The 26,690-nt window shown below is 34.6% G+C and overlaps 1 protein-coding gene across 3 annotated transcripts; it reads right to left on the bottom strand.

The window, feature by feature from the left end:
• Positions 1-18,131: 18,131 nt before the first annotated feature.
• LOC128243853 (low-density lipoprotein receptor-like) lies at positions 18,132-25,334 on the bottom strand. 3 transcript variants are annotated; one of them, XM_052961834.1, is made up of 7 exons: positions 25,121-25,334; positions 24,105-24,715; positions 22,430-22,552; positions 21,925-22,035; positions 21,444-21,566; positions 20,886-21,008; positions 18,132-18,514 (listed from the first exon to the last, which is right to left on the bottom strand). In XM_052961834.1, exons 2-7 carry the CDS (start codon positions 24,241-24,243, stop codon positions 18,345-18,347), a joined length of 789 nt encoding a protein of 262 aa, XP_052817794.1. In that variant the 5' UTR covers positions 24,244-24,715; positions 25,121-25,334; the 3' UTR covers positions 18,132-18,344. The 3 variants fall into 3 exon arrangements, with proteins under 3 accessions (XP_052817794.1, XP_052817795.1, XP_052817793.1); XM_052961835.1 differs by having other exon boundaries at positions 24,105-24,228; positions 25,146-25,333; XM_052961833.1 differs by lacking the exon at positions 25,121-25,334 and having other exon boundaries at positions 24,105-25,089.
• Between the last annotated feature and the right edge of the window lie 1,356 nt (positions 25,335-26,690).

The raw sequence follows: 26,690 nt of genomic DNA, 5'->3' as shown, positions 1-26,690 counted from the left end.
AGTCAACAGCACATATAGCACAAGGAAACTCATCCATCATTAATGATTTCAGAGTGTAAAGTTCTATTAATTTGGACTTCTTTAATACTTACAGCAATAACTTTTTACTCGCGATTGTTTTTTATGAACCTTCAAATAAAGCTGTCAATTTGTGTGAAAATCACCCGCAATTATAAATGTACACGTAATGCGTAATTATTATGGTATTTACTCAACACGTGTCACAGAGCCGAAAAGGGTTTACCCAAATTAACACACTTTCAATAATACCAAACTGTCCCCCAAAAAACGTGCCGCTACTTTGTGGGGTGTCATATACCGGGTGATAATTATGTTGTTTTAAACATCGCCTGATTTTGTGTATTTGGTGTGGTCTGGTTATTAATGTCCATAAGTAAGCTAATTTATCTGAAGATGAGAACTTCGCTGTTTAAAAACTTCTTTTTTCAATTTTTATATAAACAAAAATTAAAATTTGAAAGCCCTGTATTATACTGTACAGTAGATCCAAGTTAGTTTAAAAGAAAATGATTTTAGCGACATTTTCGACCTTTTTCAAAGGCAATGTTTCAAGTATATTCCAAAATACTTTCAAATGCTGTTTATTGATCTAACATTTTCATAAGAATGTAAATGCTATTATTTGAATCCAAAGTCATAATCATTTTCATAATACAACAACTCATAAGTTATTTTTACCTGCGTTAAATCGTATTTCGGTTGGCGAAGGGAGACAACTATTTCACTGACATATTGTCTTTATTCTATTGAACAATAAGTAAATATTTTCATGAACTTTTTCATTTTCATGAGTGTGTTTTAGTTATATGAATATTATGAGATCATCATTGGAATAATTGATTATTTTGGAAGCTTTTATCTATCTTTCGGTTGGCGAGTCGGCACGCGGAATTCGATCTCGAACACTGAAATTTCAACTGCCTATTACATCATTATATTTTTCTCTAAAATTTGGTTTGGTAATGTATTTGTATAATATTAATATAAAAACAATAAAATAAATGCATTAGAAGGCGTCTTTCGGTAACTTTCATGCGTCTTTCGGTAATTTTATCCGTCTTTCGGTAAATAATCGTATTTCGGTAAGTCTAGGGACCGCGATCCAACTACAAGCCAAAGAACATCAATGCGCTCAGTAATAGTTCGTATCATTGTTTTGAATACACAGCTGACTTAAGGTGGCTGTTACATAGTTTTTTTTCTAAAATATCTGGGCGAATAGTGAGAGAAGTGGGTAATGTATAATTTATTGACAATTGGTTCTCAAATCAAATATTTATATTGATAAATCCTTTCGCTAATATCGACAACTACATGGAAATAGTTCCACTACATTAATATCAAACTGCATTCGGAACTCCTCGGGCGCAGTATGAAATGCATACAACAAAGAAATAGAGTAATGCATACAACATAGGCAAAGAAGGGTTTTCACATTTGCATACAACATACACAAAGAAGGATGTTGAGAAACGCATACAATATAGAATAAGAACAAAAATATTGACATTGAAATATTATTGTTTAAATCAATAAATTAGTATGTTTATGAGGTTAGTCAAGTGAGAAATAGTTTATTAACTTTATATTTGAATTTTGCTTTTAAAACTAAAACATAATTGATTTGTTTTTCAAACTTTTTGTTTTGTTTGAATAGGGAAAATATCCTTATATGAAATCATTAAAATTGGTTTAATAGCTTGAAGGAAACAAAAAGTTTATGAAAACTTTGCAATTGGATAAAATAAAGATTGTATTCATTGTGTATACTACAAGTATATAAGTACATTTAGGAAACAGAAACATATCATGTCACACTGATTACAATACATCAGAAACTTAAAAAAAAAAAATCTATATAAATAATTTCTCATAAGTATAGTAAAGCGCCTGGTATTTGATAAAAGACATACATGTATTTTTAAGAATTATTGTAAATTATATGTAACAATTATAAACTGTGTCCGAAATGAACAACACATTTGCATAAATATATTATATAAAAAATGATGAATACAACAGAGAAGCATGTGGGATGTAAAGGTTTACACATGATAAATGTACATTCATTTGTTTACTATAATGAGTATTTTTTTACTTAAATATTGCATGAAAAACACAGAAATTTCTCAGTGGTTGTTGAATTATCTGAAGGTGTGTTAACACAATATTTGTTGGTCTTTACGGGTGTGGTGAATTTGACATGTAGGCGAAATTGTTGGGTTCATTTTAAAATTATATTTCCACCGTTCTTCATCCTCATCGAAAAGTGGGAGACATTATATAGTTACGTACTAAGTAAATGTGTTCTATACAAAATATGTGCTGCTTCCATATGTTTCAAAGAAAGCTTTTTGTTAAGTTTTTGTCATTAACAGTCAAATTAAGGTTGACCAGTAAGAAACATTTCTGAAACTGGTTCAATATAATTTCTTATGTTTTCAAGATATACAAAGCTTTCACATTTTTCTTTTTCTGGTAATGGTTCTATTTTAGGGATTTTATGAATTCAATTTGCCTCAAACTTTAATTTAAAAAAAAATATTTTTTTCCTGCTTTGGAGTCCTTGATGTTTAATAAGTAATTTTGGCGTTAATGCAGAGTAAAAAAATGTGTTTTTTGCTTTCCCGGGATTTTGTATTTTCTTTGGCGTTAAACTTAATGTGTTGTCTAGATTTACAAAATCATCAAATTCAATAAAGATTAAGATCAATACACAGAAACTGTGTACTATATACAGATTGGTAGTGGTCACTTATCCAATAAAATTAAGGGTCACTTGTCCAGTAAAATACCAGTTATTAGAGATTACTTATGTGTATTATCTGCCATAAGGTGTCCACATGACATAATTATGATTCATTAATGACATAATCATGATTCATTATATATTTTTCATTTGTCACCTAACACCTATCTTTATGGCATCCCTTAAATTAACGATGTGTGAATAAAGAACAAACAAACGATTGCATAGCACCTGCTATCATGGATAATAGGAGTATTGTCTCAGAATTTTGGGGAGTTTATAATAAGGAAGTCAATAAATGAAATCAAAGGATTGTTATTTCTCAACTCATTTTATTGGGAAGAAAACACTATAACACGATTTATCCAAGCACTCTGACAAATATTTTGTCTGACTATGTCCTATCACTAAAGCCATTGTTTATAAAAAAAAAGATAAATTTATTCCAATCACAAATATTGCAATCAATATAATATGCACATGTAATAACTATAAATTTAATCTAACAGAATAACCAAATTTACTACACGAAATATATATACCTACCCTTTTTACTCATTTCTCCTTTCAATTTATAATTTCAAAAGGATCAGTTTATATATTTGGGATTGTTTGTTCTGATGAATGTATTGGATACGGAAAGATCAAATGTTGTTTTTTTTGCATTAAAAGTTAAACTATTAAACAAATTTAACATCTGAGGTTTATCCCTTTACAAAATATATTAATAATTATCTATATTTCTCATTTTGCAATAATGGTAAGAAATTATAAATCCTATTTTCACCTATTACAATACAAATCATCAATTCAGACATTTTTACAACTACCAAAAAATGGTTTAGTTTTTCATCTTATGATGAAATGAAAGTTATTAAAAGTATTTCTGTGTTTGGTTTTATAATCCTCATGCTTCTTCAGGTAATCTTAAAATTTATATTTTGTTATTGTTGTTCCCTGTCTTTGCTTTCCCCGATTTCAAAGTTTTCATAAAAGAAATAATAAATTGTTTCTTTATAAATCTAGATATTAAACCATTAAACCAAATTTAATGATTTGAAATAAGGTTCTTTTCCCTATTCAAACAAAACAAAAAGTTTACACACAATCAATTAGGTTTTAATTCTAAAAGCAAAATTCAAAAATAAAGTGAATTAACTATTTTTCACTTGACTAAACTCATAAACATAATAATTTATTGATTTTAACAATAATATTTCAATGTCAATATTTTTGTTCTTATTCTATATTGTATGCGTTTCTCAACATCCTTCTTTGTGTATGTTGTATGCAAATGTGAAAACCCTTCTTTGCCTATGTTGTATGCGTTACACTATTTCTTTGTTGTATGCATTTCATACCGACCCAACTCCTCGGCCATTTTACTGTATCGATAAAAATAAATCCGTAAATGTTTCGAACTGAATACTGAAGTACATTGTTGCTGAACAGAATTAATTCAATACTTTGAACTATCGAAATATTTTAAAATATATATCATACTGTAGACTCTTTAAGTAGAATCATCAAAATATGAAGTGTTAATGGCATGACCCAAAATGACCCGGTTTATCCAAGATGGCGGACGGGATTTATGGCATCACACTGGAGTTTTACAATGGATTGTTAGTGCTAAAAAGGAGAATTAATTATAATTAATTGAATAACATCATCACCTTGTGGTCTTATTGGCTGAATTTAACGCAATACAATTAATGACTGAAATGCATCTGCATGATCTGGTGAAAGGTCACCCACTATGTAAGTTGCAGTAAAACACGGAAATACAAACTTAGTGAAAATCCAAAAAAACAATAACGTCGTTTTGCTTCGTACCATTAGTAGATGTTAATAATTGTTGCAAAGATTGATGTGAAAAATAATGATAATAACTCGAAACAACTTGCATCTGCGTCACAGTTGTCATCTTTCTGCATAGAACATATATAGCGGTCATATATAGTCCAAATAATTGTACGTTGACGGATTTTTTTTAGATTTTTGATATGGCAAATCCTTCACGTACAAATTGTTTAGTATCAAAAGTGGGTAGTTGTTCCGATCAAGATTCCTGGTTAAAGCATATAGCGTCTATAAAATATCATAAAAACAAAAAATATTACCAGATAATGTTATTTTATATTAGTTCCGTATACAAAAAAATAAATATCCAACTTCTAATTATGAGTTTGACGGCTTTTCTTCATTTCATTCTGTCAAAACATAACGATATATACATGAAGGGCACCTGCAAGGCTTTAGGGCACAGTTTTAAATCACTCGGAACATTTCGGCCATGGCCGAGTTGTTACGATTGTATAACGAGGTCTATCTCGAAGCTTTCTCGGAGGAGGCCGAGCTATTACGATTGTATCGAGTTGTTCTCCTTCGCATAATTGTTTGTCTGTGTCAGTCAACTTTCGTTTTATCAAAAAGGTAAGCAACTTGTCTTTATGCATTAAATGCTTGTTTAGTGCAAAATAACATTTCACTTACATGGTGAAATATGAGTATAACTCTTTATGATCAATTTCAACCATAAAAAACTTCACTTAAAACAATTTCAATATTTTTAAAACACCCCCGTTTTTTGCACATTCCCGTTTAGACGTTAGGGATTGGAAGAATCCCGTATAACACGTCTATTATTTTAGACTAAAAACATATATTACAGTACAGTAGGGTATTTCAGATTTTTTTTAAAATTGTGATATTAATGCACCAGTCAATTGTAACCACGGCCACCCCAGGTCCGGGGATATACTGGGAATAGCCGGTGAAATGGGTTGCGTTTATGCTTTTCAGGTGGCCCCGCATTGCCGGGTGAATGCGGTGGTTTTGTCTGCTTTAAATATAGCGGGTAATTGGCCTTACCTAGAGTCCCCGGGGTGCAGGGACTTTGGTGGGGATTTTACCAACTGTTCGTCCCCGCATGGCATGGAATTTAGCCGGTGTTGGCTGTACTGAAAGTCAAAGTCCCCGCTATTCCCAAGATCTGTGCGGGTGGGCGTGGTTACAATTGACTGACCAGTGCATAATTTGGTTCCCTTTATGCCATGTTGATCTGATTCATACCATAGTAAAATATTTTCTTCAACTGTTACAACACTTCAATATTAAACACTGCATTGCAAAATAGAAACACGAACATTTCAAATAATTTATCTTGAGCCAATATCATAGTTTAATTACACAAGTGTTTCATTAAACACTTGAATTCCGATCAGCTTCTGTCAACATAGCATTGCCATTTTGGAACTATCTAGCTGATGCGCGTCATCTTGAAGCTCAATATACATCAAGTCAAAAATTATAGATGTGTCCACTACGTGACGTGCCATATCAAAAATGGTAAAAAATCATTCAATGTACAATTTTTTGAACTAAATAAACTTAGTGCTTGAAATGTCATTCTTGGCTAGGAGAAAAAGTTGGATGTGGACATGAAGACTCGCCAAAACAAAACTTGTCAAAGACTCTGAAGTTGCTGTTTATTTGGACTAGTCAAGTATTAATCTTTTCAACAAGATAAAGTTAATTTAAATGATCCTGGCATTAGGACACAGAGCTAGCCTGTCTGTATTATCTGGACGGTGCTAAGCCGCTGGTGAGCCTTAAATGCCTTGATTTGAAATCTGCCACTTATTATTCTCTATCATTGACTACACATTTTTCAGGTAAGTGTAAATTACAGTATTTTCTTGTATGTTAAAATTAACAATGGTAAAAGATAATGCATAACTTAATTGTGCATGCTGGGGATATCAATATTGTATACATGTATATAGCTTTACGGATATTTACAGTGTTTAAATAGCCCAAAAGGGTCTTACTCAATGAAAAAAAAAATCAAAATACTAGAATGTAGACAGGATTTTGACATTTTTTGGCAATTAATTAAATTCAAGGGTGTAGCCAGGCTGTACTAAATGTGAGAGGCTATGGGATGGGGAATCCCTGTAACCGTAGGAGGTTAAGGGGGGGGGGCTGCTCCCCACAGAAAAATGGAACTAACATGTTTAGCATTGATTTGTATTTGTCGGGATTTATAGGTTCGAGGCCCACAACTGTAGTTACCAAGAGATTTTTAAGGCTCTGTTAGCTATCTAGCACAGAGAAACAATGCTTTCTATAGCTGATCTTCCCTAAAGGTTTTATTCTGATGTCAAAACATAGCTTAACCCTCGATTTTGATGCCATGTTTGGCCAATTTTTTCAATTTTCAAATTGATGTTACGCATGTGCGTAAGTGTGTAATGCTGGCTACGCCCCTGAAATTTTTCTGTTGCAATTTTGGGCAAATTATTCTCATATGCCTATCAAGCATCAAACATGTATGTCTAAAAAAGATCAACAAAAAAAAGCCATATTACTGAAATGTTCAAGGCCAACAGATCCCTTCAGAGAAAATCATGCATACCGGTAACCCTTTTATATACATATATTCTCCTTCCAAACAGAGACCTGGTATGTTAAATTGCATATTTAATCCAGGACATCCACATACTATGAATGCACTTCCCCGTTTGGCAGAATGTTACATTACCCTTATTCGTTATTTCAATTTATTTCTGAAGACAGCATGATTTTTTATAGAAAAGGAGTGTCAGTAATTTAGTCTGACAGCCTGTGATTTTTTTTTCAATCAGAAGGAAATTTTGCAATTTTAACATTGCACAGTGTGTGAATTGTGATCAAAATTGTGCTTGGTTAATTTTTGTGGTAATGTGTATATCTTGGACTTGACATATTTCTTAGTTACCACATGGCCTGTTCCAAAGGATAAAGCATTTGGAAATGTCAGTTCAAACCTGACAAATATGAAATTCTTTTCCTTAATTCAATTTTGATATTTTCAAAACGCCCTCTTTTTTAAAAACTTGTTTTAATAGATGTTTATGGATAAGAAGACTTAATTTGAACATCAACTTGTAAAGACTAAGAAATAATGAGCCCTTAAAGCTGCACTCCCACAGATTGACTATTTTAACAGCTTCTTTTATTTTTTGTTTTGGAAAGAGCAAATTAATGCGTAAATATGTGCAAACCAATAATAAGATATCTGACAAAATATCAGGTCTTAGATTTTCATATTTATGTTAAAAAATTGATGCTTAATGACTTAAACTGATACTAACGGTTAAAGAAAAAATGCATAAAACATCAATTTTTGAACATAAGTATAAGAATCTATGATCTGATTTTTTGTCAGCAGTCTTATATTACTGGTTTCCATGGATTTTCGCAAAAAAAATGGCTCCTTCCAAGACAAAAAAATAAAGAAGTTGTCAATACTTTCAATCTGTGAGAGTGCAGCTTTAACAACAAAAATAGAATAAACCTACAATTAAGCAAATGAAATTTCAGATAGGCATAAATGAAGTGCTATCCTTAATCATTAACAATTTCATTCTTCAAGTTTGGTTTTTCCTCAGCCTACTGTCACTCACCTGATGCACAATCCCTGCATAAGATTTTACGTCGACAATGAATTAGACAATGAGGTTGTATTCTAAGTCATTTAAATGACCTAAAGTAACTAGCTTAATGATTAAGAAGGGCTCATTATCAGCAATCACTCCACCCATTCTTAGTAATGTTTTTTCATAAAGATTTTTTTTCATGTTTTTTTATTTACTTCTATACTTTATATCCAGTTAAATACAGCCATCACATATTTTTTCTCTCCTAAATACACATGGGGATATCAATATAACATTGGTCTATTTCTATTGGTCAAAAAAATATCACCACTCCAATATTTATGAAACACCGCTGTTGGTCAAAGACAGGTCACGCGGTGACACCACATTTTTCCATTTTCCAAATTTATATTACACCAAAATGGCGTCTTTATTCGGACTTGATGAATATTTCAATGAATAAATAAAACATTTAAACAGGGTAACAGGTTGTCAACGTTATACTTACATTACAGGGTTAGTAGGTGACATAGTATTGGAAATATGGGGGGCAAGAATCCATATTTAGGTTTGAGCTTCACTCCACCGCAATATGGTTTCCTTTACATTGAATATCCCATATCGGGTTACCTACTGACCATGGAACTTAATAGTATCCTTCCACATGTTTTTAAACAAATTCATTGACAAGAATAGTTTTTTTAAATGACAATTTGTCATTTTGTATTCATTGTGATGAAAAAAGGTAAAATTAAATTTCCAACCAATTCTTAAGAAGAAAATGTGATATTTATCTTATCTCCTGATAAAAACTTTTAATCACGTTGGGTACTGAATAGGGTACTATATTGGTTTAAATAGGAAATGACGTCATGAACACATAGTAATCTATGACTTCATCTTACCGGTGACCATTATGATGTCACAATTAAAAAGAGTTTAGTTTTTTGTTGTTATTCCTTTCTGCTGTACTTGATATCACCTTTATATGTATTATTCCTTCAAACAGTGTGAGAATGATCGCATGATTCTCACAATATTTGAAATTTTTCCTCATACAAAATTTTTGCAATGCATGCATGTAGTGCAGAGAATAGCATCGCTTTAATTGTATCCTGTTTTTAGTTTGACTATTCGAAGAATAGTGTGAGCTATACTACTCACACAAGCGTCGGCATCGGCTTCACACCTTGGTTAAGGTTTTGCATGTAAGCACCTTTAAGTCATTATCTCAGCAAATACATCATGTATTGCATTGAAACTTTAGATAAAAATTATGTATTCCCAACTATCTAACCTACTAAATTAATAAAGTTAGATAACACTTATTTGAATTTAATGCAAATAATGGGCCTTTATTATTTGACTTAGAAATTCTGGTTAAGGTTTTGCATGTAAGCACACATAGGTTAATATCTCAGCAACTACTTGATGTATTGCATTAAGATTTTATACAATGGTACTCAACCAACCAACCTTCCTAATTAACCAAGTAAGATAACTAGTTTGCATTTAATGCAAAAAATGACCCTTTATTTTTCGACTTAAAAAATCTGGTTAAGGTTTTGATTTATTATTTGACATATAAATTCAAACACATCATGTATTGCATTGAAACTTTATACACAGGCTCCCAACTATTCAACCTTCTTAATTAATCAAGAAAGATAACTCTATCTTTTATATTTTATCATTTTTGCCCCTTTATTATGCAACTTAGAAATACTGGTTAAGGTTTTGCATGTTAGCACACATGGTTAATATCTCAGCAACTACTCATGTATTGCATTGAGACTTTAGACAATGGTACTCAACCACCCAACCTACTTGAATAACCAAGTTAGATAACTATATTTTGCAAATAACGGCCCATTATTATTGGACTTAGAAATTCTGCTTAAAATTTTCCATGTAACCACATTCATGTTAATATCTCAACAAATACATAATGTATTGCATTGAAATCTAATCTAATTTTACAGTGATCCATGTTTCGCCAAAACTTTTCAATCCTTACACTGAACAGCGGCGTAATAGTCGAGCGCGCAGTCTCTGTGACAGCTCTTGTTTACTAGAGAAGTAAAACAGGTTGGTTGTTTTTGCTGTCTTTACTTAAAGAATATTTTGATAAAAAGATACTAAGACTCGCCATCATATAATAGACTGTATTATACAACTGGTCAAGGAAATATGTTAGTAAGCTTGACAAAGGCTAACTTATTTACACATTTCCTGAAGTTGTTGAATATGTTTTTAAAGCTACATCAATGAAAACGTGACATCTGTACTGTTTTGAAAACAAACATATATTTATATATGTTGTTCTCGGATGGCCCTGACTGGGACCTTTTTGACCTAATTATTTTTTAGAGCTATAGCATTTTAGACAGTTTTGAAAACAATATTTAATGTTGTCTTTTGGTGACCTAGATTGTGGCCTTTTGACACACGTTTAAATTTGAAGCTTCAGCCATGAAATTAAGACCATTTATTCGAAATCAAAAATCAAAATTGTGCTTGGATAAAGTTGTCCTTTCGACATACTTTCCTATTTTTAAGCTACTTCAATGAAAGTTTTTTAGTACAGTTTTCAAAACAAAAACAATGTTGTGCTTTGATGACATAGAATGTGATTTTTTGACATACATTCTATTTTTGAAGCAACAGCAAAGAAATTAAGACCATGTGTATAACTTTTAAAACAAATATCAATATTGTACTTGAATAACCTTGATAATTACTGTTTGACCATCTTTTCTATTCTAAGGTACTGCAACGAACGTTCAGTAAGTTTTGCAAAACAATTATCAATGTTGTCCTCAGATCTCCTTTACTGTGACCTTTTGACCCTCTTTCATATGTTAACAGAATGGACAAAATGTACTGCTTTAAAAATAATTATAAATGTTGTGTTTGGCTAACAATGATTGTGACATTTTCACTTACTTTTTTATTTTTGTGGCCTCTGCAATAAAATGTTTCTATGTTTGGAAAACAATTCATCATTGTTGTTCTCGGGTTACTTTTAGGGACTGTACACCAGATTGGCACCCTTTTTTCCTGTAACGCAACTCAGGACAATTATTTAATAGAATGTGTTAAGCTTTGAATCATCATTATAGAGAAAGGACCAAAATGTAAAAAATAGCAGTCCAGTGTTGTATCCACTGTGCTACGAAGGCTTACTCCAAACAGGTGGTATATTCAAGCTATATACATAGACATACCCAGTAATATTTTTAATGGAAAAATACGAAATAACTGCTTAGCTAAAATAAATTGTAAACTATGTGGTACTTCAGTAAGTAAGATTCAATGCAATGTACACATTAACACCAAGTTTATGTCAGTTTTCGACAAAAACAATTCTTGCAAATTGATCATCTTGTGCACAGTTGCTTCAACTAAGGCCTACGTTTTTATTTTTGAGTACAACATTGAACTTTGGGCCATGATTGTGTACTGTTTTAAAAACATCTGTTAATGTAATGCTTCAGTTATCTTGATTGTGTCCTTTTGGCGTATTTGTTATGCAACTGGAATGGAATTTTGACCATGATGTAGTTCTACAAACAAACATTAACGATGATATTGCCGGGTGACCTTTTCATCAACTTTTCAAAGCTACAGCATTAAGATGAATAATTATGTTTGGAAAATAAATATCAAGCTTAGATATTTGGTTTGAAGCATTGTCTAATTGTCCTCACCTTAGAGTGCTCAAATTATGCTCCTATATTCAAGATTAGGTCCCGATGATTTTCTGTGTTTATAAGAGAAAGGACTTAGTTCTATACTTGCAGCAGACCGAACAATGTCACCGTCCATCAGCACTTTCAGTGGTTTGATTAATGTATTGATGTATTTCTTTTTATAAACTATCGACTATCTATCTGCTATCGCTGCTTAGATGATTCAACATTACGTCATTACAGAATTTAAGCGGATCACGTGATAAGCATTTATTTAGTAAAGTGACCTGAGAACCCTATTTCAAGAACAATGCAGCCCTCCTCCGGATCATTCTGAGCGTCTCACAACCCATTTCTCTAACCTCCCCAATTCCCCCGAGGGCCTCCTGACCGTCTCCATGGAGCCCCTCTATCACATGTTCTTGAAATGGGCCGGATTCTCAGGTCACTTAACGTATCGCGTGATCCGAATCTTTAATGACGTAATGCATATGTGTATCACGTAACCTAATTGATGTCTACGTCATAAACACCGTAAATCACGCGGTATATAGCGTTATGTAGCCACGGAAATAGCAATAAGCCTCCCGACCTCTCAAGGCTCATTTTCAATCGAGATATTCTGAATATGCTCTCATGCGAATTTCGAGCGGCGAGGATGATACAAGCGCCTCAAATGAAAACGAATACGACGAGGCAGACGACACGACTGTCTCCTCAGAGGACGGCGAAGAGGACCCGTGGAAAAACTTTCAATATAAATTGAACTTATAAAAAGTGCCAATCGGAATACAACGACAATGTGCAACACTACCTGGACTTTGAGTATGGTGCGGTAAATAATTCTAGGAAGCGGGCTTTCAGCGACATGAAAAGCAAATATCGGAAAACAATGGCGCGACCCTTTACCACCACTATCCTTTGGATCAAATCTCTTCAAGCGGACCCTATTTATAATGTAATTAAGAAAACAGCATCCGACCTACATTTGCTCGCAGACTACCGCAGTAGCCACAATAATGCGCGTATAGGGAACGTTTTTTAACATTTGGATATTTATTGTGTTTCCTATAACGCCGCGTAGAGTCGCCAACACATAAAATCGTCAAAGACTCAGAAGCGGCTGTTTATATGGACTAACTACCGCAGTTGTTATTGTTATCTGTCCGTCCCTCTGATTTTAAGAGAGTCGAGACGATAGGATGCTAAATAAAGACCATATAGACAGCTTTAAGCAAACAAATAAGCAACAGTTATAGAGATCAAAAAATAATCACTTTCACCTTGTATTTGACCGTACACAATTTGATATGATCTGCTGCCTACAGTTAGAGTACAGGGAAATACGGTCAACTTTATCTTGCGTTATATTTTAGAAAAATAATATTATGTATTGAACAATCAGTGTTCTTTGGACACATAACCCCTTTCCGCATTCTGCGTCACGTTACAGCAGTTAATTCCCTTCCTGTGTAAGCGATGATCGCGTTAAACAATGGATCTGCTTAGATTTTTCCCTCAATTTTCAGCCAATCAGGGGTGCTAGATTTTTAAAATGTTTAGTTTCTTATTTGTGAAGAATTTTTACTTATTGCTGAAGACGACTCTTTATGAGTAAATGACTATAACCATGCTAAATATCTGGGGAAGGGTGGTCATTAGTGCTGTGCCGATGATCGATTATAATCGACAATTGATCGGAAAGGCCTACGTCGGCGACAATCGATAGTGAAATTTGAACAATCGATTATAGAAACAAGGGACGTAACCGCTTCCGATTACCAGTAAAACATCTGTCATGAAATATGTATTGTTTCTGGTTAATGCTAGTTACTGTTGAAATGTTTAAGTGTTACTATGTTAAGTTATCAAGTCATATTCCTATCAAATCAGTAAGTCACTACAATTCCTTAATACAAATTGTCTTTGTAATTTAATTGCTAAAGGATTGGTTCTCAACTTCTCATGTTTGTGGTTTAAAAGTGATTTTTAAAACATTTTACCGTTTACTTCATACCATGTAAGAATTTAGTTTTCTCAGTTTTCTGAAAAACACATAAAATATTCAACTACTTGTTGTTCTTGTTACTGACTGATTATAGAAATGAACTGTATATACATGTACATGTACATTCTTTGTGTTTTATTTTACACATGTATACAATACTAAATGTAAGACAAATATAAGAGCCTGACAGTGTGCATGGTCTCATGTTCTGTAATAGTAACTTGTTAACACTAAAGGATAATTGCGCTCAGAACAGATAATGTAATTTATACAAAGAAATGTACAAATTATATTGTAAGGGAGCATTGGTGCTAAAGACTGGTGCATGTACTGTACCTGTATGCCTTATATGATGACCAAAGGTAACTAAATAATGATTAAATCGATTAAAAATCGATCATTGATCGGTTTCATAAACCGATAATCGATTGTATTTTTTCTGTCCGATTCCCAACACTAGTGGTCATGCAATGATTGACAGGTTATTTCGATAGGCGCACGCACTGGCACCGGATTTTTTAACTCAATCATTCTTTTAAAAAATAAAAAAAAACTTATAATTCCGAACTAAAAATTATAAAACCGAAAATGTGAAAAAATATTGTTTATAAATATGCACTTTGTAGTGTCTAATATGCTTATATACTAACTGTTAGTATATTTTACAAAGATTTAAAAAAAAATGATGGAGTTTGAAAATCCGGTGCCAGTGGGCGCACGGAATATCAATTCTTTTTCAAAGCTGATGCAATTTGGGATGAGCTAACACTAAGTCGGTTATTTCGCTTCGCTCCCTTAGGTTACGTATTCACGACGAAATGACTTAATAAACACTAACCTATACTTAGAATACAACCTACATTTTCAGCCAATGAGATTGCAGATTTAAATAGGCATAGTTTATGGAATGTTTGGCATGATAATCCCCTGCTGTGCATCTCCTGTAAATTGCACTGGTGTCACAGTAAGGGCCAATTTCCTGTGTATTCGTTTATTGGCTCAGGGCCATTTAGGGTCCATTTTTATAATAAAACATTGAAAACTGCACAGCTGGATACTCAGATTGAAGATCTGATAAGCCAATTAGGCAATAAGATTAAGATCAACTAACAGAGGTTGTGTACTAATACACGGTTTTTTGTTGTTGTTGTTTTTTTGGGGGGAGAGGTGGGTCACTTATAGAAGGCTTAAACTAGGCCTTTAATCTTTAAGATTTTCTTCGTTCGCGCGTGATTAAAGGTCCGCCTACTGCTAATCATCCGATACACCCGCCCTGTGTCAGATTTTGCGTCGACAATGTATCAGCCAATGAGATTGTATTCTAAGTAAGTTAGATGACATGAAGTGAATTCTTAATGATTAAGAAGGACTCGCTACGCTCACTCCGCATATTCTTAATCATGAAAATTCACTTCATGTCATCTAACTATTTCATAATAGTTAAATGGGATTGCAGTGGCTTTTAGATAATTGGCGGGCTTTTTTTGCGTTGAACCTCAACCTCAACATAAAATAAGGAAGATAGCAGGTGCTCTTCACATTGCCCGGATACAGTAATATTATTTTTAATATTTATTTTTTATTTTTAATATAAATAAATATTTATTTATATATATACTTTTTTCATAAAAAAAATGTGGGTTCGTTTTTAAAATGACATTTATTCAGTATCATGACAAAAAAGTAAAGAATAAAAAAATAAAAAAATAAAAAATATTTTCTTTTATATTACTGTATAAAGACAATGTGACGAGCACCTGTGAGGAAGATAGAAGAATGTGTAAAGAATGACAGTGCAGATCGATATGCACAATTAACAATGGTGAATAGGGTCGCATTCTTTAACAAGATCCGGATTTCAGACGTTACAGAACTCAATTTACAGACTATTTACGCGATTATGATCGGGGCATGGTGAACTAGACAAAGAGAACAACAAGGCATGGGATATGGCGATGAAAATTGGCCACTGTCTCAATTTTTACCTCATATATGTAATTACATATACAATGTGTGTAAACATACCCTCATTTGAAGTTTTGTTCATTTTGTTTTTTGTTTGTTACGTCACTCCGGTGAAAGGTACTTCAGATATTTGCAGATATTTACGCAGGAATTGGCTCATTCCAAGACCAAAAAAAAAATACATAAAAAAGTTGTCAAGACGGTTTATCTGTGAGAGTGCAGGTTTAAATAATGTAAGGATGTAAACATTAGTTAAATTTAAAACGTTTATGTATGGTATTTACAAAAGTATCAAAGAAGACTTCAAGTGAAGTTAGACAAACGCTAGGTATATCTACGGGTGCAAATGACTCAACGACCTTGGCCACAAATTATTCACTTCTGTCGACTCAGTATTCATGTTTACTAATTTGGCTTATTGTTGCCTATTAAGTGTTCACAATTACCATGACTTGCACATTGAACAGGTAAGTTTCATGTCTGCATAAACGTATTATACATCCATATGTTTCATGATGCTATAATCAGCCACGCCTCCAACATGAATGAGGGTTACGACACGCGATTGGTCCTGGGTCCCGTTTCAATGAAGATCGTAACTTTCCGGCGTAAGTCCGGTTTTTGGCGTAAATTGCGTATCAATTTAATAAAATACCTTAAAAAAGAAGCGTAAATTCTGCCCGTAACTTTACGGGAGCCCCAAACCTCTTAAACCTCGTAAACATGGCGGCAGCGTTCGGTGTTATTTTCATCGCGAGAGACGATAATGGGATTGGAAGGACGATTCCAGCAAGGTTGACCCTGTTCGATGTCCGGGAAGATCTTGTCGTCTCCTGGTATCGGCTGTGGAGTGCGGAAATCCTTGAGGGTTTGGCCCTAATTTCCGACGAAGTGTCACCGCTAACGAATAGCGGGCACTCGATTTCGGCTTAATAAAAGGTAAACACTTAAATTTATACTTCAGGGTATCCGTTGGATTCACACAATAATTGGGTAAGCTCCCTTAGGTTAGTTGATAAGGAATAAAAATGGCGGATTACCTTTGCTGTCAAAGAAAGACATCACCACAAGACCATCCAAATTGTGTATTAGCCTTCGTAAGTCAGGCATTTACACAGACACATTATAACGATGTTTGTATATTTTGTGTTGATTTACTTTTATAAACGTCATTCTTTTAATTTATCATCGGGATATCACATGTATCCATCCATATATCTACAATCGTAATGATACTGTAACAGTTCGACATGTTGGCAGACTGATATCTTTTTATGACTGGATCGTTTTTAGAGGAGTGTGTGTGATTGGCCCTTGTCCCCCATTTAGTGTTTGTTGGGTCTTTATCCTTAAAGGGACTAGCCCATGTTTTGGGACCAAATATTAGTTTTCCCATTGATCATTCTTTTACTCTATGATATCGAAATTGCAGAAAAAATAATAATTCTTCCAAAATATTTTGGTTTTAGTTGGGTGCAAACTCGCGCCGGTAAAGTAAAACTAGAGTATACCGACGTTTATCCATAAGGACTAATACAACAGTAGAACGATATTTCGAACTTTTTAAGAACTGAATTATCGGCCTCATATACTAGCTTGTATTGACATTTCTAGGCTTGTTTTGTGGAAATACAGTATTTGCCGGTTTCGGAACTATGTAGTGTCGAGCCCCTTTGAAGCAGGGTATTTGTTCTGGCTTATATTGTTTTATTTATTAGTGTAATTGGTATTTTATGCCTAATTCATCTCTTCAGTTAAGGAGAGAGAATGATGTCCGTATGAATATAGCTGAATTCAGGGGAGGATCAAGGATTTGACGTTAGAGGGGACGTAACTCCCTCAGAACCGATATTTTTAGGTATAAAGTGTTCGCAGGGGGTGGGATGCATTATTCCCCAAGTAAATTTTAACAATTTTAGTCCGCAATGGTACCATTTGAGCGTCTTTTATTCCCCCCCCCCTTTATTGAAGTTAAAAGTAAATTTGGACTATCGACTAGTATTATTTGCATACGCAGCAGCATCAGGAAATGAAGGACGGTCTCCATCAAATCTAAATGCAATCTTTTAAGCCGATTAAAGTCATATCGTCTGTTGATGCCCCCGCAAGCAATGAAGATTGAACATCTTAACCAGAAAATGCTTAAAAGTGTTAGTAATACACAATTGGACCTAAAGGATCGAACCCAAAGGCACAGAATAAAGAATAAACCCAAACGAAGGTCTAGTTCACAAGGTCAATGCCTATAGATACCTTTAAGAACAAACGCTGCAGCAGTTATTAACGTTTATTAACCTCGTTCACATAATCATTGCTGTTTGGATTACGTTATCGTATTATTTACTTACTTACATAAAATTAATTGTTGAATACAGCCAAAATAATAAACGATAAATGAAACAATAGATGTCTCTTATGAGCTGTTAGCCCTTGTCCGGGAGCTGATTGTCCTGGTCTGGGAGCTGTTAGCCCTGGTCCGGTGGATGTTATTCCTGTGTCGGATAATTGCAGAAGCCGGTGTTTTCATCGTCCCCCATATCACAGTCTGCATCTGACAGATCAACGTCCCCTTGCTCTTCACAAAACTCATCTCGAGGGATGCACTTACTTCCACCAAGGCATAGGTAATCGCCTGGGTTACACTTGCAGCCGGAAGCTGTAAAGTATAAAATAGGGTTCAGCGTGTTCACTGACCGTGCTGATGCCTTTCATGTACTTATTATACATGTTCAAAGATAGATCCTTCGGAAGCATCCAAATACATTCGGAGCGCCTCGGCCATTCTTATCGAAAACAACCTCGGATGTAAATGGACGGTTTACAAATTCAGAAATTGCTATGTTTAAGTCCGCTGCAAGTAGATCGCGTAGTAATTTAATTTAGCAGTTAAACTAAATGACTCAAAAAATCTTAATTATGTTTGCAATAATACACTTCGCTGACAATCAATTTAAACTTAGATAAATAAATACAAGCATAAACGCTAAATTTAATTAATGATATAATTCAAAAATTTACGAACTACTTCTGCTGATGTAACGGCATACACCCGAGGTTGTTTTCGATAAAAAAGGCCGAGGAGTTCCGAATGATCTAAATAATGAAAACGGCAGTCTAGGTTGTAATGGATTTGTTAATTGTCACTTATGGTAAGTGCAACACTGCCAACACCCACAAGCAGCGCATATGTAAGCTGCATTCTTATTTAAAAGATTTAAAACACATGAACATGTATTTAGTATCTTGGAATGTCTGAACTAATGTTTAACATCAATTGCTATTCTTTTGTTCCTACCTTAAGGGCATATGGGGACTAACCAACTCAACTCAACTAATCTTTATTTCCACCACAGAAGGTGATATTCATATATATGTATAGATAACTTATATAAGTAAAAGTGACAATGACAATACTGTACAAGCAAAAAGGTATTGTCCCTAAGCATAATTGCGAAGTAAGTTGCAATTTAAGTTGGTTGTGGATTTCAGTGTTGTCATGTCCTAACTATTTATAAAGGCATACAACTCTGATCCGATAAGTTTTTCTTGTTAATGTCTTAACGTTTTAATAAAATTACATTAACCTTTAATAAGGCCTATTCCGCATTCTTCCCTATATTCCGTGTAGGTGAGCTAAATCACTTATACTGTATATATTCATACATACATGTATTATAATTGATTATATTTTCTTTTTACCCTGACGATCAGGGAGTATTTACCCTAAAGATCAGGAAGTATTTACCCTAAAGATCAGGAAGTATTTACCCTAAAGATCAGGAAGTATTTACCCTAAAGATCAGGAAGTATTTACTCTGGCCCCAATTTCTCGAAACTTCTTAAGTCCCTTATAACAGGATTAAGCTAATCTCACTATTTTTGTTGTTCTATAAAATGTGTTATATTTACTTCTTCAAGAATTTTTAGAAATTATTTAGGAATAATCTGTATGATTATCAGAATAAACCATTTTTCATTTATCAAAATTAATTTTCAGTATGTATTTTGGCTGTTTGAAATAAGGGACTTGAGCCTGTTAAGCTTAAGAAGTTTCGAGAAATTGGGGCCTGAAGATCAGGACACGAAACCGGTCGGCAAATAAATTGAAATTAACGCATGTGATATCGCTTATTTTGTATTTATATTATATCATAAACCAACGTTTTATCTTAATGCATAATTTGTCCATAATGTTTTAGCTAAGCGCCAATTTCCAATTTTTAAAACCTCCCTACCTGGAAGAAAGACCAAAATAAAATGCCATGGAAAAACACAAATGCAGTTTTCACCAATGACAATTAGAAAGACAGCAATTATTTATATACCATTCGTTCTGAAAAGTAACTTCATGCATATATAATATATTTCTTCACTCAAATCATTCTTGTTTTAGTTGTTATAGAAAATAAACAATATTTTTGGTGAATGTTTTTCGTGATATTCTTAAGGCCGAAACAGTCCGATGATAAAGTCGACTTGTCGTGGCATTATTTTTCATGGAAATTATGCAACTGGCTTTACATAAAATTATTTTCACATGCAGCCGATTGTATACTACTGGTTTGGTCAAAGGTATGCGCAATGTTTATTGATTGGTCGGTATATAAATAGCCAACAGTTATTATTAACTAATCATAACTTTTTATTTTGTAAACTGGCATAAGGTAACCGGTGGATAACATATTCAAGTTTTTTACCGGTAGTGGGCATTCCAAACTTCTCGGCCAATTTTATCGAAAACCTCGGATGTATGCCGGTACATCAGTAGAGAAGTAGGTTTTTTTTGTGTTTTTTTTATCGTTAATTTAATGTAGTGTTTATGCTTGTATTTATTGATCTAAGTTTAAACTGATTGGCAGTGAATAGTTTTATTGCAAACATAATTAAGATTCCATAGAGCTAAGTCATTAAGTTTAACTGCTAAATTTAATTACTACGCGATCTACTTGCAGCGGACTGAAACATACCGGTTTATGAGAATGTAAACCGTCCAAATACATCCGAGGTTGTACGAATAAGCTACTTACGGCAGTTGGCCTCGTCGTCGCCCAGCATACAATCAGATTCATTGTTACAGACTTGGTCGACAGGGATGCACTTCTTATCTTTTTCACACATGTAGAATCCTTCCCCGCACTTGCATTCAGCAGCTGTGTATAAGTCAAATGGTAATAACTTAATGTTAAAGCTTTACCCTAAAAAAAATGTTCAAACCAGCAAACCATACGGGTCCTCCTTTCTTAAGTAATACCATAAACATAAATTAAAACAGTTCCCTAGAATAAATCTGTTATAAGGACGTTATATACACACGTTTGTTTCAAGTTCAACTTAAATGCAAATTTAGATGCATATAAGTTTAATAAGAAAAGCTTGAATGTTAATGTCAATATATGTGAACTCCTGAAAATCAGGACGAACAATAAAGGAACATTAGAGCAAGGTAAAATTGACACCAATTTAAATCAATAGAAGTTTGGATTCAGAAAAGAGATAAAAAAATCAAAGCATTTAATACAAATTATTACAAGGTGGAAAAGAATTCCATCAACATAATAAATAGTTATCAGTGATATTTATCTTACAACATTCCATTTCGTCGTCAAAATCAGGGCAGTCATTTTCCCCATCACAGACTAGTTTGACAGGGATACATTTCTTTCCATCTTTGCATTGGTACATTCCTGGTCCACATGCGCAGCTGTCAGCTGAAGTCGAGGGGTTATTTCATGAACGTAAGGTACAATTACCATGCTGGGCCCCGCTATAGCTTAAGGGCGTAACCTCGTTTGGGCGTTTCGGGCATAAAAATCCGTTTCAATAAAATATTTCATAAGGAAATTTATTGATTAGATATTTCGGAAACCTTTAGTTTTTGCACATACTTTCTCCTTGGCAATTAATGCTAAAGGTTACACATATTAACTTACACTCTCCTACACACGTTACCATAGGTAATAGGTCAATTGTATAAAGGCAAATAAATCTAGCTTCGATAAATGATGAGCAACGCTCTCGATCGACTAGTTTAAATCAAACGGGTTTTATCTTAAGAACTGTTCTTACGACAGAAAATTTCGTCGCTCAAATCCGGACAGTCATGCTTGCCGTCACATGGCCGTCCACACGACTTCCGGTCCAAACAGGGCGTCATTCCCATATGGCGGCAGTTAGGGGCTGTAAACGGAACAAGAACCAATTTAGAACACACCTGTCACCCTTTGTACTATTGTCAATTCTTAGTATAGTTACGGCGTTGAGATAAGAGGCATATGTCGTACTAAGTGACAAAAACACCGCACCATTTCAGACTAATCCACCCAAACCGCATATATACCACTTATTTTCCGGTCCTGGGTGAAGGGGCGTATATCCAAAGTTGCGCCCAAAACCCCCTCTGAACCGCCCTGACTAATGTAAATTGAAACAACGAGGTGGACAGTTGCATCGAATTAAGAGTTTTGTTCATGTATTGCAAAAAGGTCCATGCACTGACTTACTGAAATTGTCTAGATGCATGCATATTTCAACTGTTTAAATGCATTGGAAAAACTTATGCAAAATAACCTACGGCAGTTTGTTTCATCTTCTCCACCTGGACAGTCCATGCTGCCATCACAGACCTTTCCTGTGTTGATACAGGCTCCATTACGGCCTGCACACTGGAACGCACCGGGACATCGACTCTCTTTATCTGTTCAGGAAAGAAATGCATCAAATTAAACGTGCAGTTCCAACCAAAGATCGTTTAATAGCGTTGAATTGCCGTATATGTGTAGCACTAACTGCGGTCCACCAGAATAGTGTAAACTAAAACATGGAAAACATATTTGGATTGGTTTTCAGTTGCCGTCGTTGATTCATTTATAAGCTATATGTGTAGATGAGATTAAATAGCCCATCGGTCTCCAATAGGTTCTATGCCAAATCTCCCAACGAGTTGAAATAAATTAAGACTTTATTCCAAGACAGAACATTATTATTTCATAAGATTAGGATGGTTTCGAATGCTTGTCCCGCTTCGCTCTTCTTCATCAGCCCCCACCCCCAAAAAGTTCTTTTGTTTCCACTAACATAATATACGAACTTAGTATAATTATTATACAGTACAAAGTGCGTATTTAAAAAAAATATTTTTCAATATTTTTTCACATATTCGGTATCATAATTTTTAGTAAGGAATTATAAGATTTTTTTTTGATTTTTTAAAAAATTGATTAAGTTTGAAAATCCGGTGCCAGTGCAAATACCTTCTATAACGTAAACAATAGAAAAACTTGATGTGGCACACTTTAGTGTGGTGATTTATTTAAAAATATCAATGGATTATTATGGTTAATACATTACACTTTAATAATATAACAAAAAACATTATAATGTACAGATAAAACAATATAAGCGATATGTTGGTGTTTTATTATCTGAAGAAGCTGTGGCCACGTTCATATTAATTGAAAAAATAACATTTAAAAAGGCAAATATTGTTTTAATCTGTACACAAATCATATGCTGTTTTTGTTTTGAGCATTAAAGTGAAATGAGTTAAACAAAATCATGCATTGTAGTATTGTGCCACTTTAAAGCATGTGGAATTCAAATACGAAAAAGAACAACACAAACACTTATGCACCAGTCAATTGTAACCACGCCCTCCCCAGGTCCGGCCAATAGCGGGGACTTTGACTTTCGGTCCAGCTAACCCTGGGTAAAATCCGCGTGGGACGAATATATGGTAAAATCCCCGTCAAATGCCCCCGCACCCCAGGGACCCTAGGTTAGGCCCAATCCCCGCTTGGTTACAATTGACTGGTGCATTAGCAAAGCATTTTGTATCGGTTACTTTGACACGGGTAGAGTTTAAGAAAAAACATTCGATCGTTGACATGTCCCAAAGTAATTGTTGATTACGTGTATGTTCTTTTTTTTACAAACGTACACGCAGTAAGCTGCTTACCACCCAACCATCCGGTAACTTGACAGGCTGAACCTTTTATTCACTTAGAGATTACAGCAAAAGTCAATGTATCTTACGAAACATGTCAATGTGTTGAAAACACAACCAATAACAAAAGAGATACGTTGAAATTTGAATAAAGCAACATTTGTAAAAGTATGTGTTTATGATACTAACACTTATCAAATCTCTGTTAAACATTCAGATTTACAGTTTCTATTCTTGAGTCTGAACATTTCTGAAATCTAATACTCAGAGCTTTTTGGAATAAACAAAAAATGTGAACACTTACCATAGAATGCGTGAAAAGGCAAATGGTATCCATATGGCCATTGGTGATGATCAGGGCTCGTGTGGGCCTTTGGGCTAACAAAATGGCCCCGGACAGCCGTCACCAGACAAAATCCAAACACCAGCTGAGATAGAAGCATGTTTAAGGTCTGACATCAAGCAAAGAGGCTTGGGTCTTTTTATAGGACATTTTCAAGCCTGTGGCAACTTCTTCATCAATCAAACTTTATAGCATCAGGAAAACATAAACTTAATAGGCGGGGGACCGTTACAATCAAAATCTTAGTTGACTAAATTGAATTTATTTGGATAACCATGGTCAACTTTTGGTTATATAATCGATCCATCTCAGCACGATGTAAAATAATTCCAAACTGAACATTATAATACCCAAAATGTGAAAAAAGTATTGAAAAATATATATATTTTTAAAAAATGCATTTTGAACTGTATATATTTACAGAACAAAATGCATATTCATAAAAAAATGAGTTTGAAAATCCGGTGACAGTGGTAAAAACAAATGAATTTTGTCTGTTGCATCTTTAGCCACTATTAAAATTGTTTTCTCCGATATTTGTTATGTGGAGCTCATGCTTTTCAAAGTTTTCACTGCATCCATAGAGGAGGACCAATGTGAGGTTAAATTGATCGTGTGGTTGAGGAGGAAATTGTGTTTGAATCAACACTACGCACCAGTCAATTGTAACCACGACCCCCAGGTCCGGGGAATAGCGGGGACTTTGACTTTCGGTCCAGCCAACCCCGGCTAAAATCTCCGTCCTGCGGGGACGAATTGATGGTAAAATCCCCGCTAAATGCCCCCGCACCCAAGGGACCTAGGTAAGGACCATTCCCCGCTATATTATGCGCGAAGACAAAACCACCGCATTCACCCGGCAATGCGGGGCCACCTGAAAGGTAAAAACACGGACCATTTCCCCGGGTATCCCCGGTATACCCCCGGACCTGGGGGGCCGTGGTTACAATTGACTGGTGCACTATATTGTTACTGACGTCGACGACGAGGGACTACAGTTACCGACATGTCATCACATTACGGGCGTTCACAGTCAGAGCTTTGCTTGTAAAGACAGAGCCGGTCACTTTTTTAGAACATTATACACCTGCGTTAAGGTTATAAAGATAATCTTTGGTGCAAGAAAGTGAATTTCATCAGCGGGTTTCATCAAATAAAGTCGACAAGGTCACAGGAAGTAACTATAATTTACACTTCAAGTAAACATGTTATTGTTAATAGGTAAAACGGTTATTTAACAGAAATATATGGACTCATTTACTTTATATCGACCTTTTCTTAGCTACACAGTCAATAACATCCGGTACTTGACCTTGTATATATGGTTGTACTCGGAACGGAAGACGCAGCAAAAATTGTTCCCTAAAGCTTAATTTTGGTTATCGATCAATATAAAGCTGATCCAATCGTTTCAATATATGCCGTTTTATTTCAGTATTTATCCATGTACCAAATCAGATATTTGATCTGGTTATACCGAATATAGATGGTATACCCTAGCGGATTCAGGGGGAGGGCGCACCCGGCGCGCGCTCCCCAACCCCCTAAAATCGTCCAAGTTTACTTTTTATTTCGTTATAGGAAACGAAAAGTAATAAAATACGCCAAATGCACCATTTCGGACTAGAAATTGTAAAAGTTTCTTGGGAGAGGACCCCTGCCAATACCTTACACCAAATAAATTTCGTTTCTGACAGTGGGTCATAAATAAAAAGGGTACGCCCCCTCTAACGTCGAATCCTGGACCGCTCCTGGTACATATCAATTTTAATATTTATAGTGTTGTAAGAAGTACATGGGTGATTTTCGTAAAAGGATAACATGTCCATTTATATGCAATTAATAAAGTGACATTGACAAAAAATGTGTGAAGAAAAGATAGTTTTTACAAAAAATCCACAACTTTTCAAGTTTTGAAATTTTCAACCCATGACTTTTGTGTAGCTTTAATGACGACCATGATACTGCGGTTCAAACCCGTAACCTTTGAGTCTCTTTAATGACAGACCATGATAATGTGCCAGTTGCCAGCTCAAACCCACGACATTTGAGTCTCTTAAATGACAGTCCATGATAATGTGCCAGTTGCCAGCTCAAACCCATGACCTATGTGTCACTTTGATGACAGACCGTGATTATGTGCCAGTTGCCAGCTCAAACCCACGACTTTTGAGTCTCTTTAATGACAGACCATGAGAATGTGCCAGTTGCCAGCTCAAACCCGTGACCTTTGAGTCTCTTTAATGACAGTCCATGAGAATGTGCCAGTTGCCAGTTCAAACCCGTAACCTTTGAGTCTCTTTAATGACAGACCATGATAATGTGCCAGTTGCCAGCTCAAACCCACGACATTTGAGTCTCTTAAATGACAGTCCATGATAATGTGCCAGTTGCCAGCTCAAACCCATGACCTATGTGTCACTTTGATGACAGACCATGATAATGTGCCAGTTGCCAGCTCAAACCCACGACTTTTGAGTCTCTTTAATGACAGTCCATGATAATGTGCCAGTTGCCAGCTCCAACCCACGACATTTGAGTCTCTTA

The sequence above is a fragment of the Mya arenaria genome, chromosome 8 (assembly GCF_026914265.1).
Source record: "Mya arenaria isolate MELC-2E11 chromosome 8, ASM2691426v1".
Classification (NCBI taxonomy): Eukaryota; Metazoa; Mollusca; class Bivalvia; order Myida; family Myidae; genus Mya; species Mya arenaria.
This window is presented reverse-complemented; position numbering and strand designations above follow the sequence as displayed.